This window comes from Sitophilus oryzae, unplaced genomic scaffold (genome assembly GCF_002938485.1).
Source record: "Sitophilus oryzae breed Bouriz unplaced genomic scaffold, Soryzae_2.0 scaffold_682_pilon_pilon, whole genome shotgun sequence".
Lineage (NCBI taxonomy): Eukaryota > Metazoa > Arthropoda > Insecta > Coleoptera > Curculionidae > Sitophilus > Sitophilus oryzae.
Window position 1 is genome coordinate 3,386,514 of NW_022147287.1, and position 19,015 is coordinate 3,405,528.

Here is a 19,015-nt window from a genome sequence, read left to right on the forward strand (position 1 = left end):
AATTTAATTGTTCTTTTGTTGACTCGTCCTGTACATAAAAGTATTTTTTTAAACTATTTTTTTAATATAACTGATTTCTCTAAATAATGCACATGCATTTAAACTACGAAATACTAGATAAAAATGCGAAAAAGAGTAAAAAATTCTTAATTTTACTCTACTTTCTTGAATTTATCTCGTCTACTGCTCACAAGAGAAAATTTTAATAGCAGCGTAGAGGAGATAATATATACAGTTAAATATTTAATTTTTATACTTACACAGGTGACATACGTAACGCCCTGCTGCAAATAAAACACAGAGTGTTTATTTCCTAGGACTATTTAATCAACTACTGAATAAAATGTATTATTACACTCTAAGGAACTATAAATAATTTTAAAGTATTTTTTACATAATGTACATAACATACAAACAGTCTTTGTGTATTATTCTAGATAAAAATTTAATAATAAATAATATTTTTATATTGGAGATTAGACGCTTGATGGTCGTGGCCGGTGATTTCTGGCTTTCTACGGTCCTAAGCAAAATAAAAAAAAAATAAAAAAATAATAATCTAAAATTGCTAAAGAGAAAAAAATAAAATTAAAATAAACTCACCGGCTCGGATTTCTCGCAAACCACTTATTAGATTTTGATTATTTTTTTTTAAATTGTAAATTAATTCCTTCTTAACGGATTCTACGTCAGAAATTTTTATTCCGAATTTATTTTGAGTATATACAGGGCACAACAATAAGACGAAGTTTTTTGCTCGGACTTTGTAGCACCCTGTAGGGTGCAGCAGCTGTAGTAGCTATTGCTAAATGAAATCATATTGTAGCCTCATCATTTGTGAGCATTTTGTTTTTTTAATCACGACATTATCTCTGTTTGTATTGGAGATACGCTGCTTTAAAACGAGACAAAAAAAAAAACAGTTTTTCTGCCAGGAGACCTGCCACAGGACCCCAGCTACTTCCAAGACATCGTCGAGCACGTCTTCAGTTTGCGCGTTTACATGTGAATTGGGATATTGAGCAATGGACTAAAGCTTTTTCCGAGACGTTCGTTTTAAAGCAGCGTATCTCCAATACAAACAGAGATAATGTCGTGGTTAAAAAAACAAAATGCTCACAAAAGATGAGGCTACAACATGATTTGATTTAGCATTAGCTACTACAGCTGCTGCACCCTTATTATTGTGCCCTGTATATGCTCAAAATAAATTCGGAATAAAAAATTCTGACGTAGCATCCGTTAAGAAGGAATTAATTTAAAATTTTAAAAAAATCATCGAAATCTAATGATTGGTTCCATCCAACTTTGAAATTGGGACTAGTTTTTAGTGGCCGGTTTTTTTTGTCGGTGAGTGTATAATTCTGAGATATTTTTTTTAGATAAAAAAACAAGATTTGGTAAGTGAGTATATGACATAAATGATTGATTGACGTATTCAATTGTTTTCGGTCACTTTCTGTTTCACCCTTTAAATAAGAAGACTAAGGAAGGAGCATAATACTATCCATGTATTCATGCATGGTGGACGGAAAAAGGACTCTAGGGTGGGGATCCTTGACAGTTCTGTTTGACGATTCATTTGACACATTTGAATTTGATTTGAAATTTTGTGGATTTGTCAGTCTTTACGGAGCTTATTTTATGTTATTTATTATTTATTCTACTACTGATAGTTGTATAAAGGTAGTAAATCTAGATGGAAATTGTTGCCATTTCAAATAAACCATATGCGAAAATTTAAAAAATTGACATATAATATGTCATGCTATTCAGAGTGTCATTTTCTATGGAATAAAGTAAAAATATACCGAGGGTACCGTTTAAAAAACGCAAGTTGTAGTAATTTCCGGTAAAACAGTGGCAGAGCAAAACTGGTAGGGGCTTTGGAGGTCAACATTCTGGAAGTACAAGTGCCAATTAAGGACGAGATTAAATACTTGGGCGTCTGGCTAGACAAAAATGGCAACTTTGTCTACCACACTCAGACAAAGGAAAATAATGCAGCGGAGAGTGCAAGAGCTCTAACAAGACTCATGCCGCGCGATGGTGGCACCGGCGATTGGGCACGCAAGATGCTGGCAACTGCACACGCGTCGGCTGTGCTGTATGCTATACCCACATGGGCAGAAACCGCTCTAAAGCTGGCAAAGAATGTTGACGCTCTAAACCGGGCACAGAGGACGGTGCTCCTGTATGTAGGCAGGGCAAACAGGACAGTGTCCACAGAAGCACTACAAGTTCTCGCTGGGATAATGCCTCTAGACCTACAAGCTAGATATAGGAGCGAATCTTACGGGCTAGAAAAGGTGCTATCGAGGCAAAAAAAGAAAAATTCCTGGAGCTGTCGAATAGAAGATGGCAAAGCAGCGATCGGGGAGGATGGACTCGGCGCTGGATATCAGACCTGAGACCATGGCTACGGAGAGACCATGGGAGACTGACCTACTGCTTGGTGCAGTTTCTGAGCGGACACGGTACGTTCGCTGCCTACAGGCATCGCATCGGAAAAGCTGCCTCTCCTCACTGCGGAGCTTGTGGCGATGTAGAGGATGCCGGGCACGTACTATTGGAATTAGACCGACATGCGGCACTGAGAACTGAGACGGAAGCCATCACAGGACCTCTGACTGAGGGAAGCCTCATCACGGTTATGCTGCGTGATGAGCACTGCTGGGAGGCTGTTGACCAGCTGTGTCTCGACATTCTTATTGAAGTTGACGAGGTAGTGGCCGCAAGACGTAACAGAACTATGTAAATTGTCCTCCATGGGCCCCTGTCAGTGATAATCGATTCTGTGATAATTAAGATTAAGTTTAAGCGAGCTACTAGAGCGATTCAACGTCGACGGAGTCTAACGTCGACTAGTAAAGTAGGAGTGGATGCATCCGTATGCCTCACGGCGATCGACATCCACACCTAGCATAAGGGAGGGGTTTAGTGGGTATTATGCGGCTAGTATCGCATTGTCGCATCGAGCCCCACACTTCGGCGGTAAATCGCTTCCCCTCTTCTCTAACAAATAAAAAGGAAGCAATTGAACAAAACAATTGAATACGTGAATCAACCCGAATTTATGTCATATACCAAATCTCGTTTTTTTATCTAAAAAAATAAAAAAGTTATAGGGGTTAGATACCTAACTAAAAAGCAATGAATACAATTGTGTGATCCAAAGTATCGTTAAAGTAGAAAGGTTACCTATGTTTACATTTCTCTGTGGCTTTTCCAAAATGAATATTTCCAGTTAGTACAGAAAATAATAATTTTAAATAATTATTAATATTCAAAAGTACATTAAAAATGTAAATTCCTATATTGTTTTATCAAAATCGAGATGAAAATAAAATACGAAAAATATTTTTTGTCATACGCTCCCAAAAACAGCTATTTTACGGACTCATTTCAGTCCGTAAAATGTTTCTTTTTCGGCCTAGGCCGTAAAGGTCGTCATGGCAACCTTTATGGACTAAAATGTCTAAATTCGTTATTTGGTTGTTTTATTTTGTCATTCGAAATTTGTCACAAAATCACATAAAATTATACATATATTTATAATTAAATTATTAAATACTAACAATATCAAAAGCTAAGTTATTTGTTTAAAGTAAGTACCTAGGTACCTATTTAAAAAGAGGCTTTTAAATTAAAATATTCTTAAATTACAGTCACAAACAAGACATAATCATGTGGTACATTTTTTTGGCCTAAGACAAGCATATTTTCTATACAACTCAACTGGATTGACAACGTTCCCTTCGTTCACCACCGGAAACACTCTTTTTGATATTAGTTTTTGTATCCGCAAGGGTAACTAAAAGGCAGCTGTTGTCTTTTTCTATGATGTCTTGCACTCGTAGAGAGTACAATTCTTCTCTTCTACATGCTCACAAAGGCCAATGACAAGAGCTACCTAAAAATCAAATACAATGGAATAAGAAACCATCTATATATTTTAAAAATCATTATCGCAAACTTACCTTAGTAAGTAAATAAGTTTCATCACTAGCCGTGGCCAAAAAATCACCGATCTCTTTATGGACAAAACCTTAGACTTTTTAGGCTCGTAACCAACCGAATTCCTCTTCAAAAAGCAATAAGTTTTGGAAATTTGTCAATATAAATATCTTCTTTAACACTTAACACTGCTCTCAGCATGGAATATTTCGACCAAATTGACGATGGTTTGAATGTTTGTGACTGTAATTTAAGAATATTTTAATTTAAAAGCCTCTTTTAAATAGGTACCTAGAGTACTTACTTTTTCGTGGAAATAATTTAGCAATACATCTTCATTTACAACGAATACGCCATTTTTTGTCTTTCCATTCATTAAAAACATCATATTCTTTCTGGTAAATGGCACGAGACTTCACAGGAAGTAAATCCAACACGATTTCTTTGGCCTTATTAGCAATATGTTCGGGATTTTGGAACATTTTAAAATTGTTGATGAATTTGTGTGATTTTGTGACAAATTTCGAATGACATGTCAAAATGCGATGAAATAAACAAACTCGTTACTAAGATATGAATTTATAAGCCAACTTTTTCAAACATTATAATTTCAAATATGGAAAATTTGCAAATATGCGTTCTAAAAAACTGTAAAAAGCGTATGACAAAAAATAGTGTATGTAACACGTACCTAAATTATGTTTTTTAGGACTCATCTACTATTTCGGACTCGGCTAACGCCTCGTCCGCAAACAGTAATGATTCGTCCTAAAAAACATCATTTTAGGTACTAGTTACATAAATAGCTATTAACATTTGACAATCTGGCATTTAACAATTCCTGTACAAATACATAATTGCGGTAACTATAGTGAGTAAACTGTACGTGTACGGATTAATATATTTAATTGTAAATAATTACAGGCATGTTGAAATATGTGTATGTGTACACAACTGAATAATCAGAATTCTAGTTTGCTAGGTATTACTCGAAAATTATAAACAGTTTAATTCCATTTGTGCTCCAGAGATATTTTTATTTTTATATTGATTTGTTAAAATATTATACAGGGTGGAGCATCTCATTCGCCTCGGTTGATTATACGAAAACGGAAAGATGTAGAAAAAAAATATTTTATGGGTGCATAATTTAAAATTATTTTGAAATATACAGGGTGTTTCAGAATTAAGTTCCATACCAATGTTACATTTTCTCTTATGAAACACCCGGTATTTTATTTCATTTTTGGATTCTTGGGCCCAAAAAAAGACATTTATAAGAGTTAAACATGTTTAAAATCTTTAGTTTTTGAGATATTTAAAGATATTTAAATTTGCATGCTACCATAGAATAGACTATTAACACCCTGTACATTACTTTTCAGAATTAATTCTTATGCTTAGTTTAAAGGTAGAAAAATATACTTTACTGAAAAATGGTATTGGTTCCTTAAATTTATACAGGGCTATCAAAAGTTGCTGATCTATTTTAAGGATATAATTTATATAAAAACGTCATTATTTCAAAGGCAACACCCTGTATTTTTTTAAATAAATCGAAGCAGATTAAAATGCTCTTTCATACTATATTAGGGTTTCCTATACATATCTAGCTCAGATTTTGAATAAAAAGCGATTTTTAAATAAAATTGCGATCAAGATGGCTGGTGTCGCCATGGCAATTTTCTAGTGACAGTTAGTAACTATTTTTAAGTCGACATTAGTTTATGGCCAGTATTATTTATAATTTATAACAGTTTACTTAAATTTACCTACAAAAGTTTAATAAGTAAGTATTCATTATTTTAAGAGAGAAAAATAGAGCAGTATCTGCTGACGGAACGAATAGATATGTTACTAATAGTGATATTATTTTGTGAGGAAAATTGCTTCTTGACCTCAAGGTCTTATGCTCAAAGATATCCAAATAGGAATCTTCCTGATAAGCGTTTCTTTGAAAAACTTCTTGTCCTATTTCGCAGAGCTGGTAGTGTAGTTTATAAAAAAACTATTAGGCAGAAACTTGTCGTTGGAAGTGAAGAAAATAAATTTGCCGTAATTGGCTCTTTTATAGAAAATCCATATATCTACAAGTCATCGTCAAATAATTCAAAGAACTACTTCTTCATTTTTCTTGATAAAATAATAGACACATATTTAATAAATATCATTTATTAAACTATTGTAGGTAAATTAAATAAAAGTAAACTGGTATAAATTTAAATAAGTCCATAAAGTAATTTCGATTTTGAAAATAGCTACTAACTATCACTAGAAACTTGCCACGACAACATTAGCCATCTTGTAACGTTTTTAGTTCGTTACATGTATTTTTTATATATGATTTATATGATGTCTGGCCTATCGTCACCCGATTCCGTATCGTTCAGGCCGGATAATTTATTTGACGCGCTTGGCGTAATTTTTACGTTCTCTAGTCCACAACCCTGTTATCGTTTGACACAACCCTGTTATCGCTCTGTGGAGGCGCTGTCAATATCGCTTCTGTCAACTCTCTGTGCTGTGGACTCACTTTTGCTTTTAGCGCTCTGTAGCCTAACCTCACCATCCCGGCTTTTAGAAATGGTGATTATTTAAATCTTGCTGTATAATTTGAATCAGCTGCTATTTCAAACCAACAGGTAAAGATGAGATATTATCCTTTTAGATTCGATATTATTACTGCATATTTTTAGGGTAGAGTTTTGGATGTCCCAACTTAACTTGTATTTGTATTTTGCTGGCACGTTGGCGTCCCTTTTCTTTTGTCCTCCAGAATGTTACATGGAAGAAAGGACAGTTTCTTTGTTTTTTATTGATCCCTCGGAAGTAATTCGATGTAGGTTTATTTTGTTTATTAGACCTTGTTTGGTTTTAAACAAGAGTTTCATATTTTTAGGGTCCAAGGTACGGACTATTTACAAGGTACGGGCATTATCCAAGGTCCTAGTAGTGTTCCAAGGTACGGGTAGTGTTCCCCTGTACCGTTATCTTATGGACGGACTGTGTCCAATGTTATGGTCCAAGTTACGGACATTATCCAAGGTCCTAGTAGTGTTCCAAGATACGGGTAGTGTCCCCATATTGCCACAGTATGGATACAGCGTAAGCCCCATGCTAATTCGCTCCCATTTCTAAGCCTAGTCAGTAGCTACGGCTGTATTGATTCATGATGTCCTCATTCTGGCCCCTTTTGTTGTTTTGCCCAACAGGATCGCCGACAGACAGTACAGAGATGCGAGTGTAGATTTACGTTCTAGTTTTTATGTTTTAGATTTTCTATATTTTCAGTCTTAAACAATAACGTACATCTTAAGTAATATCGTACAGACTCTGTTTAGTGGTTAGATTGTTAATAACATATTTAATATTATTTACATACATAGCTTTAGTTGACATAAACCACTATAATAATTATTAAAATTGTACAATGCTATTTACCATCAGGATACATCATAAATGAATATAGTCACTAGTTTTAAGTAATATACAACAGTGTTTTCTTTCTCTGTACATGCCTGGCGCCCAATATCTATATTTTTTGTTTATTGCTATTGATTAGTTTTCTCTCTAGTGAAATACCTTATCCACGACTGCTCTCCGATGAAAAGCTACCGTTCGCAGTGGTAATGTTTTATAAAAAACGCTACAATCTTGATTACAATTTTATTGAAAAATCGATTTTTTTCAAAATCTGAGCTAGATAGGTATAGGAAACCCTAATATAGTTTGAAAGAGCATTTAAATCTGCTTCGACTTATTTAAAAAATACATATTTTGCATTTGAAATAACGAAGTTTTTATGTAAAATAAATATTTAAAATAAACCAGCAATTTTTGATACCCCTGTATACATTTAAGGAAGGAATAACATTTTTCTGTAAAGTTTATTTCTCTACCTTTAAACTCTTCACAAAAATTAATTCTGAAAAGTAATGTACAGGGTGTTAATAATCTATTCTATTCTAGCATGCAAATTTAAATATCTTTAAATATCTTTAAGAATCCAAAAATGAAATAAAATACCGGGGTGTTCCATAAGAAAAAATATAACTTTGGTATGGATTTTAGTTCTGAAACACCCTGTATATTTCAAAATGATGTTAAATTGTGCACATTGCCTCCCCACATATATACATCTTTCCGTTTTCCTGTAATCAACCGAGGCGAATGAGGTGCACCACCCTGTATTATTACGTTATTATTAAGTTAAAATCATATATGACTTTAATTATAACTATTTAACACACTGCAAGGAATTGCTATATGATGCATTTTATTTGATTTCATTTTATTAAAACTCGGCGTTGCATGGAACTTTCGCACGTGTGCGTTTTAAATGCATATTTCTATTTTGAAAGAAGAATATGTATGGTTAAAATGCATTGCTTGCACCTAGCTTTTATAGCTTTTAAAAATAAAGATGTGTCTATGACCTTTTTTAATACTATTTTAATAAAATTTTCATATTAAGCATAAAATTGCAAGTAAAATGAAAAAAATCAACAATTATTACTATATGTGTATCATGTTCAGTAAAATTATGAAAAATTAGTTGAGTACAAACCATCCACAAACACTCTATGGTCTACGTAACAAATCAGGACATATTTTGACAAACGACATCCAAGTTATACTCTGTAATGAAGTTCATAAAATTTCTAGGACACTCTGTATATTGTGTTAATATTATACTAGAATAATAGGGACTTTACTTTCTTTTAATAGTGACAGTCAATGTATTTTATTCTTAACTCATTATTGTAATGAACTTCATTAGTGTTTCTATTGTTAAATTAAATAAGTTAAATATTTAATTGCCATTTTGTAAGAGAGTTTTGATCGGTTTTGGTCGCTGTGGTTCGGTGCGAGAAACCGAACCGTTTGCGTCGCTCTGCTGGTGTAGGCCGAGTGGAGGGGAGCGTCAGTCGACTACCTTGGCTGCAGCAGCTCCAGATAGACAGTTTGTGGTCGCACGCGAAACAGTGAGGTTCGAGTCCGGAGTGCCCTGCCAAGTGTCCTGCTGCCAGCCGCCTGTCGCCGCACTGTATAAGGTAAGCACCCACCGCCAAAGTGATCGACGGTAGGTCGTATTATTTTTATTGTTATTAAGCGTTTACTCGACTACCTGGACGCGTTATAGGGATAAGGGAGTTAGTTGACGGGATTGTTACGATATTAAAAGCGCGGGAGAACAACCATTGCCGACCAGGCAAGGAGGGACTACGTTGTGCTACGGGCAGGTCGCCAGGAATGATGTCCTTTTCTTTTAAAGGTTGTCTGACATCTGCTCCGGTCTGACGTATCCTTCGGTTGATGAGACGAGAATTCGTAGTTTTCTTCATTCATATTAAAATTGCCAGGATTGCCGAGCAGGCAAAAAGGGACTACGCTGTGCTACGGTCAGGTCGCCAGGAATGATGTCCTTTTCTTTTAAAGGTTGTCTGACATCTGCTCCGGTTCAGTGTGCCTCTCGGCGAAAGCTAATTACGGGCTAATAATTAATTCATCTTCTTTAGGGACAGTCGGGGTAGATCAGTAAACGCATGGGTCGCGAATGTTCACGGAGCTAAAACAAGACTTCGCCCAAATCCCGAGGCTGGTTTTGTAGTTCCCGTATTTTTCTAGGTGTGTCGTCCGGACGGCACCCTGCATCAGTGACGCTGGACGGGATCTCGCCGAAATCCCGAGGTTGTCCTGACCGGGCGGTGTGTGTGCGGGCTTTGCTTATCCAAACGACGTACAACTCGCCGAGACGTCGCTAACGTCTCCGTCGATCCAGGGCTCGCGTTTGTGTATCCCTCGGGACGCTGTTAACTTCGCGATCGATCCAGGACTCGTGTTTGCGTATCCCACAGGACGCTGTTAACTTCGCGATCGACCCAGGACTCGCGTTTGTGTATCCCACGGGACGCTGTTAACTTCGCGATCGATCCAGGGCTCGCGTTTGTGTATCCCACGGGACGCTGTTAACTTCGCGATCGATCCAGAGCTCGCGTTTGTGTCCCACAGGACGCTGTTAATTTCGCGATCGATCTAGGACTCGCGTTTGTGTATCCCGGAACGCTTTTAACTTCGACGCCGATCCGAGGTCCGTGTTTCGTTGTCAAAACGGACGCCGTTCCGAGAAATATTTAGCTGTGACCATCGGGACGCCTGTAACGACGTCGCCGCCGTTTAGAGAGTCGCGTCGTAGTAGAGTGTGTTGCTCCGGTACTTACGTGTCTGTGTTCATTAGGACGCCGCTAGATTCGACGCAGATCAGGAACTCGCGTCGTTTTATTTAATACAACGTCAATGCGGGAACGCGTTTTGAATTTACGGGATAGAATCAGTCAGAGAGTTACATATAGGGAATAATCGATAAAAACTCTAGAGGTACATGGTTGTTATTGTAAATTTTACTTTACAGGTCTTTAAATATACATTTTATTGTTACGATTCGAGGGCGTGAACCTTCCTGGATTATTTTTGTACATAATTAATTAGTTAAATAAAAACCTAGTGTTACGTTATAGTTAATTGTGTGTTTTATTTTCGTTTCATCTCATCACTCCCTGGTATCTCCACTGTATAAAAGCTACCCGTATTGGCACTAGTGGTCTCTCAAACACTTAAAACATTGGGGGTGGCGCCCGAGGAACCGAAACAAGGCAACTCGGCGTCCGTGAGCTTTCTCTAAAACGGGGGAGCGCCACAACTCTATAATCTCTAGTATGTCTCTGATTTGCAGTAAACATCAACTATTATAATTAAGCCTCCGTATGATCGAATAAAAACGGTGGCAGCGATGGCTATGAAATGAAGATCGCTGTTATTTTATATGTAAAATTATATGGGAAATGTCACCGATCGTCATTTCCAAGCCAACTGGACGCGGTTTTTTTGGAACATACGATATAACCGTGCGTGATGTGAGCTGTCAATTTAAAAAGAGGGTAGAGTTCCAAACCTAATTTTTTTAAAATTAATTTTATCTATAGTATTTTTCTATTTTTTTCTTAATTAGTATTGATTGATGTATTCAATTTAGTTATATATATCCGGTGAAACAGGAAGTGATCAAAAACAAACGAATACGTCAATTAATCCTAATTTATGTCATATACTGATGTACCCATTCTCGTTTTTTTATCTGAAAAGGTAAAAAAGTTATAGAGCTGAATCTCTTTTGAGAAACACCCTGTATAATAAAAATAAAATAAAAATATTCGAAATAGTTTTATTTATATCGATTTTAAAAACTTCTCTTCTAGTGGATATCAGCCAAGAAAATTTAAGTTTTTAAATTGACAGACATGAAATATGTTTATATGTGCCACGTTGTTTTCTAAAATTTTTAGATCACGTTTAAAATTATACAATATTTTTTTATAGAATATTATACAGGGTGGCGCGCATTATTCGCCTCGGTTGATTATACGAATCTATTACGCTGTACTGTTCGGATCGCTCTCAGGGGTCGGGTAAAACGGGTGTTGTCCGAAGGAAATATACACTTGCGTGCATAGAAATCGGCCCAAGGCAAACTTTTGAAGTTAACTATATATTTTTTAGAATATATTTGTCAGATTAAGAAAAAATATTTACTGTTTGAAAGACAATTTTATACTCTTTGAAAGGAGTTTAGAGATATTAATTTGTATTTCGTTTTCTTTGGATTAAAATTATTAAATTAATGCATGAAACAAATTATCGTTTTTTTATTACTAAGATGTATGCCATTATTTATTTATTTATTGACTGACAATTAACTAAAATAAGTTTTCAATAATAGGTATGACCCCCTCTTGCTCTTACAACATCATACAGTTTGGCATAGATTCAATCAAGTTTGATATTGTTGCTTGCGGTATGTTAAGCCACTCTTCTTATACTGCAACAATGAGCTCTGGGATAGAGGTTGGGGCTCTTCTTCTAGTACGAATCCTTCGTTTTAGCTCATCCCATAAATGTTCTATAGTGTTTAAGTCTAGACTGCATGCTGGCCATTCCATAACCCGAAAACCGGTGTCTGTGCTCTCGCATTGTCATTCATAAAAATCAATTCGCTTCCAATGTTGTCGACGTAAGGTACCACATGAACTGCTAAAATCTCCTCAGTATACCTAGTACCAGTTAAACCTCCTCTCCCGTGCCGACGGTCGTCCCAACGGATAAAAACTGGGTCGGTTCGCGCAGTCATAGAAATTGTACCCCAGATCATGCAGAAACCACCTCCATAAGCAATCCGCTCCTCGATGCAGCATTCTGCGAATCGCTCACCTGGCCTCTGGAACACTTTTCTTCTTCGGTCGCTACCATAGAGGCATATCCTGGTCTCATCTGAGAATAAAACACGTTACCATTTTTCTATTGGCCAATTCAGATGTTCCGTGCAAAAGGCAGGCGTGTTTGACGATGAGCTGGGGTAAGTTTGGTCATTCCTCGTGTTTCACAGAGCTGTTGTTGCACCTGAATAGCATTAAGATGCCGATTTCTTAATATTGTTGACACAATAAAGCGGTCACGATGCGTTGAATATCTCTTTCCACCAGTTCCAGGTCGCCTACGAAAGGATCGAGTCTCCTCATATCGTTCACACACTCTTCGAACCGCTCCGCGTGTCATATGCAGTTGCCGAGCTACAGCTCTCTGTTTAAGTCCATTTTCAATTAAAGCGATTACTTTGGAAGTTTTTTTCCGTGATGTATGCATTAAATTGAAACACTAATCAAAGAATGAAACACAACAAATTAAACAATTAAAGAACAATGTGCAAATTTAACCTGTACTGGCTATGTTTTTATGATAACTGGCCAGAATTCATTCAAATAACTCTGTTTAGTATTAAACGACATTAATGGAGCGTAGACATCTTAACAGAGACGAAGTGCACGCTATCGTGAAAGTAGTGATGTTGCTGAAAGGCACACAGGGCGACATCGCATTACTACCCCTCAGCAAGATCATTTTTTACAATTAAATGCTCGACGCCGACCGACTCTTACAGCGCCAGAGCTTAGTTTAATTCTCCAGGAAACACATAATGTAACCGTTAGTCCTGACACTGTTCGCAATAGATTAAAAGAGGTCAACTTTAGAAGCAAACGCACCTGGAGAGCTCAACCCTTAACGAGAGGAAATCGAGAGGTACGATATTTGTGGGCTCAAGATCATATTCAGTGGTAGAATGAACAATGGGCCAATGTTCTCTTCACGGATGAGTGACGCTTTGGAATTCATCCGGATTCGAGAAGGCTTATGGTATGGAGAGAACCGGGAAATCTTATTCGGTTGGATCATGTTCAGGAAGTGCACCCTCATCAAGGTGGAACAGTTATGGTCTGACGAGGAGTCCAGTTAGGCCGAAAAACCGATCTCGTTTTTCTTGAAAGGTTTCTAAAAGGAATCACATATCGTGATTTAGTTGTTGAGCCTGTCGTGTTACCATATGCCAATGATTTTGGGAGAAACTTCATTCTCATGCATGACAATGCACGGCCTCATACAGCCAGAGTGGTAAGTGAGTTTATCAATGCTCATCAATTAAACATCTTACCCTGGCCGGCACAATCTTCTGACCTCAACCCCATCGAGCACGTATGGGACGCGGTCCAAAGAAATATTTTGAGAATGGGTATGCCTCGTGAAACTCGTAGGGAACACGGCACGGTGCATTCACGGCCCGAACCAGGGCCGTGAATGCAGCGTGGCAGGCTGTACCTCAAGAAGAGATCGACAACCTGATCAGGAGCATGGAGAGATGATGTAGGGCTGTAATAAACAGTAGAGGAGGCTATACCCTTTATTAAGTAAAAATGGTTTTATTTTTTTTTATTCACAGTTTAGAATAAAAAAAAATGTGTGTATTTTTATGAGTTCAATGTAAATTTGAAAAATTCGGTAAATTTCGCATTTTTATTTCCAATACGTCCTGTAAACTATTTGTTTATTTTAATTTTATTATATCAGAAATGCAAATAATAAAATTACTGACGATGGCGGGATAAAATTGTAATATCCCTAGACTTTTCCGGTGTGTGTATTTCCGTATTGTAACAGAATTTTAAACTATGTCTTTATTTTCGAGAAAATTTAGTCCAAACATAAGGAATATTTTGTTGAAGTTTGACCATCAAAATCTTAAAAATAAAGAAGTTGAATAAAAATGGACTACAATACGGATATAGTATAATCCTTTATCTTTAATTTCCTTCTTCATTTGTGGTAAAAATACCTAGACACTATTACATAAAACGTTAAATGCCAAACGCTTATTTTGCTACTTTTTTCGGACTAGTGAAATGAACTCTTAAGTAGTTTTCTGCAAACGAGAAAGAAAAAAGAATAAAATAACTTGACGATAAAAAAAAACTCGTTTAGAAGGTCTAAAATTGAAAAATGTGCTTTAATGAAATTAAATTGAAAATCCTTATTAATTGTGGCCACTGTAAAATCTAATTACCTCCATCCATAACTGCAGAAACTGCTGTAAAATAGAGAAAATCAAACAGCGAAATCCTCAACACAGAAACTGGTCCATTCAGTTTTAAAACTTCGTTTTCAATGAATGGCGAATAAATTTCAGACATTCGGCTTAATTTATTCAGACATATTCAAATTAATCAAGTATTTTACGTGCTTGACGAGAAAATAACTTTGAAATGCCGGTTCGGCATGAAAAGTTTTGCAATAGTTTGAAATACTCGGATGCAGAATATTTAAAAATATCGGTTATGTGAAACTTTTTGCAGGTAAATACTTCTTAGAGTTTTTTTGGGGTGGAACTTGCTAAAAGTTATTATTTTTTTCCATAGCAACTGTTACAATTGCCTTATATCTATCAAAAATAGTAGATAGAATAGTACTTTAACCGCAAGGGTAGATTAAATGATACTTCAACAGCGAGGATAAGTTAAACACTTTATTTCTTCTCGTTTTTTAATTGTTTCCATTTTTGAAAATTTTTGTATTCCTTTTCATCAGTTTTTCGGGATTTAAATGGAAGTAGTTTGGATATGACGTTTGTCGCCTCAGCCTGAATATCTGTTGGTAATTTTTCTTATTTCGTTTTGAGCCATTTCTGGCTCCAATTCAATCAGCAATCGACACGAAAGAGAATTAAAAAATATTGACTCAAAACTGACAACTAAAGAGACAGCTTTATTTATTTGTTAAATTACATAGAAACCAACGCCAACCCAGCACAATATTTTTTCTACTCGTAATAAATTCCTTGAAATAATAATTTCTGAATATTTCTAAAAACGTATATTGTTTTATACACGACAATAAAATTACATTATCGTAAATAATTAAATAAATAAACCGATAAGACGATAAAATACCATTTTATCGTCTTGTATAAAAAATAGCTATTATTTTATGTTGAACTGTAAAATAAAGTGTTGTGTTGATAAAAAAGTTATATGTAATTGATTAATACTCATTATTATTGCTTTACTATTTCTGTTTTATAATACTTCATACATTTTGAACTCTACATGCAGTTCGAAAAACATTTTGTGTGTAATGTTCTTCTGTAAGTTTTTTTTTATAATCGGTTTGCACTGATGACTAACATCACAAATTAATCACACATCACCCATCTTTAAGGTCGCAGTGATTAACACCCCCCCTCTTACTCTTACAACATCACAAATAGAGGGTGTCCCATTTAAGTTGAAATCATACGGTATCTTCGTTATCAGTGAAGATAGAAGGATGCAGTTCTCACAAAGCAGTCTATTTTTTTTGTCAAATGAAAAATGCTGTTAAAAAAATTTTTATAGCCCTCTTGGTTTCTGAGCTACAGGGTCTTTTTTGTAATTTTCCAATTTGCAGATGTATCTCTGTTATTGCGAAAGGTATCGACAAGATAAACATGTTTGTTCAAGAACTTTATACGTAGAATACAGTGGCGTAGTCTGTTTTTTCTACAAAAAAAATAGTTTTAAAGATATGAACTAAAGTTATGTTTTCTTAAATAGAACTGTATATTTATAAATCATATGAGCTTCTCAAAAATATATAACACTCTATATTTATTTTCACTATTTACTGGAATATTTAAAAGAAACAAAAGAATTATTAAAAGTATGCTATGTGTACTTGTTTTATTTTGGGAGCCACTATTATATTATTTATACGGGGTGAGTCATAAATAAGTGCAAATATTTTTAGGGCCGGTAGATCTCTATAAAAGAAACATATTTTCTCTTTGCCGTTTTTCAAATAAATTCAAAATAGCCGAGTTAATTTACTTTGAAAATTTCCCGAAAAAAAAATGTTTGCTAAATTTTTGGGAACCACTGGATTTATTCTGGATTTTTCTTGTAAATTTAATCTACTACCTATGTTGCCATATTATCAAGAAATAATGTTTTTTAACTAAAAAATTCTAAATTAAAAAAAGATTGTCGCAAAAGATTCCTTATAATCGTGATTCTGGGGTCAAAATATACTCCCCCTAAAAATATTTGCATTTATTTAAGACTCACCCTGTATATCGGAAAAACTTAACACCCTACCGCTATTTGTCAAAGAATAAAAATGAAATTATACTACCATAAAAACGCATTTTCCATTTCCTAAAACGGTATGGAAATTTGAAAGAGTGTAAACAAGATTAACCATTTTAAAAGAAGCAAAATTTTTCCTAGAATGCATTTTTCTCAAAATGTCAATAAAAAAAGGTTTTCCTCATATAAAGATAATCCGGGGACATACTGTGTAATATAACATATTATATAATAAATATATAATAGGTATATTAAAAAGATAAAATCAATATATTATTTTTTCATAATATTAGTGTACGTGATACACATATATTTATTTGTATTGAACTGATGAATATTAATAACAGGTAATGAATTAGGGTATACTCTTACAAAAAAATGAATCATCTTATTGTTATACCAGATGTATTTCAAGTATTTCTATATATACTTACACAGTTGGTGTATCTGAAACTCCCGGCTGTACCCATCTACTCAAAATTTTATTCCTGAACAACTGCCCAAACGTTATCCTGAACATCCTGTTCATACAGCAGTACAGTAGAAAATTAATTGACCCACTCATCAAAGCCATAATATCCATGATTTCACCGTAGTGCTGGTAACAATTCATGAACAACCCTTTGCCCTTCAGCCCTATGACCAGGGCAAACAATCCTTGTGGCATCTCAACTAACGAGAAAAGAACTAGGATTGCCACGAGCATTTTTGTTGTTCTATCAGCCCGTCTTTCATACTTAGTCGATTTCTTTCCATGATCTCTTTGAGGCGTTATTAGGAAATTGTTATCTTGGCTTTTCAGGACTTGCCTGCCTTTTTTGGCTTTAATCACAGCTCTTATCAGCCACAAACTTATAACGATCAGGATGAGACAAGGGAGAAGTTTTAGAAAGATTGCGAAATACCAGAAATTTACTTTCAGAAGCGTTTGGTCCTGGTTTGCGTCGGTAATGTTCTTGGCCGGGGCTACTAAGTCGCTCAGTTGGACGTGGTATAGGGTGTAGTCTATGCCGTCTTCTGTGATGACGATGCTTTTTATTTGTAGGGTTGGATATTGGGGCAGGCAGAGGAATACAGGCAGAATGAAGCAGGCTATGATTGCGCGGGTGCAGCGCTTGTGTGAGCAGAGGATGTGGTTCTTCTCCATGTGTCTGAAAAAGAAAAAATAAACTAAAAAATAATATTAAATAATTTTCGTTAGTTTAGAGTAATTAAATATTTTTGAAATGAAACTTCTCTACGCGTGCTGGGATGAAAAATTCAAGGCCGTGACACACGAGCTAGTGGTAATGAAAAGTGGTAACGGCTTAGAAATACGTAGTGACGCGACGTACATTTGTGAGCAGTCCATGTGTTTATCAAAAATATTTTGATATTTTAATACAAATTTTGTGAAAGTGAATAAAATTATTACGTGTAAAAAACTATTTGTTACACGTAAAAAACTATATGTTACATACTAAAAACTTTTTTTTATTTGTAAAATCTAATTGTTACACGTAAAATTATTTGCTACTCGTAAAAAACTATTTTTTAAGCGTAAAAAAATATATTTTTTTAATTTATCGCTTAACATTTAATAATAATAATAATAATAATAATGACTTTATTGTTCTAAGTAAACAAAAATACAATTTTTAACGATATTAATTATTAAAAGTAGAACAACGGCGAAGTTCAGCTCTTACCGAACAGCGTCCGGTGAGCTGCTCTTCCACTTAACCCAACCAGATATTAAAAACAAGAATATATTCAATATATGTAGTAGTATTACACTGCACAACCCAACATGATGAACCTAACAAGCTGACATGGTGAAACAAAAAAAACATATTACAAAAATCCAAATAGCATCCCAATGGTTATCCAAACGTGCGGCCTCCTCACCTCTCAGGTACATTGAATCTGATATAGTTTATTCCAGCATTTTAATTTAAATTTTGATATACTTAATAATTTTGTATCATCTGGGACACTGTTGTATAATTTACAAATTTGATAAGTAAAGCCACGTTTAAATAGTTCTGTTTTAAACTGAGGATGTGTGAGCCGACCTCTACACCTTATATTTATATTGTGAACATCAGTCCGGAAAGTTAATTTCTCATACAAGTACGGAGGACATTTAAAAATTAGAAGTTTATGAAAAAAACACAGTGACTGAAGAGTACGTCTGTTTTCCATATTTAGCCACGATGTTTCTTTTAATTTATGCGAAATTCTTTGGAATTTTCGAATGCCGTAGATGAGGCGTAAGCATTAGTTCTGGATTTTCTGGATTTTTCTTTTAGAATTGGTTGTTAAAAAGGGACCATATACGCAACTAGCGTAATTAAAATTTGACAGTACGAGTGCCTCACACAACATAGATTTAACAGCAATAGTTAAAAGATCCCTAACCCCATATATAACTTTTATAGCAGCATACGATCACTGAATCAAAACAGTAATGTGTCTTTCAAAACGTAGTTGAGAATCCATTATTACACCTAAATTTTTTGCTTCGTAACTTACTGGTATTACATTTTTATTAATAGATATTTTCATGTATTCTT

The 19,015-nt window shown here is 35.1% G+C and overlaps 1 protein-coding gene across 1 annotated transcript in view; it reads right to left on the minus strand.

The window, feature by feature from the left end:
* The window catches only part of LOC115887924 (FMRFamide receptor-like), a 68,477-nt gene that overhangs the window by 8,538 nt on the left and 40,924 nt on the right, over positions 1–19,015 (minus strand). The window contains exon 3 of the mRNA XM_030907457.1: positions 16,895–17,611. Coding sequence (XP_030763317.1) covers positions 16,895–17,611 — 717 coding nt within the window. The remainder of the gene's footprint in view (positions 1–16,894; positions 17,612–19,015) is intronic.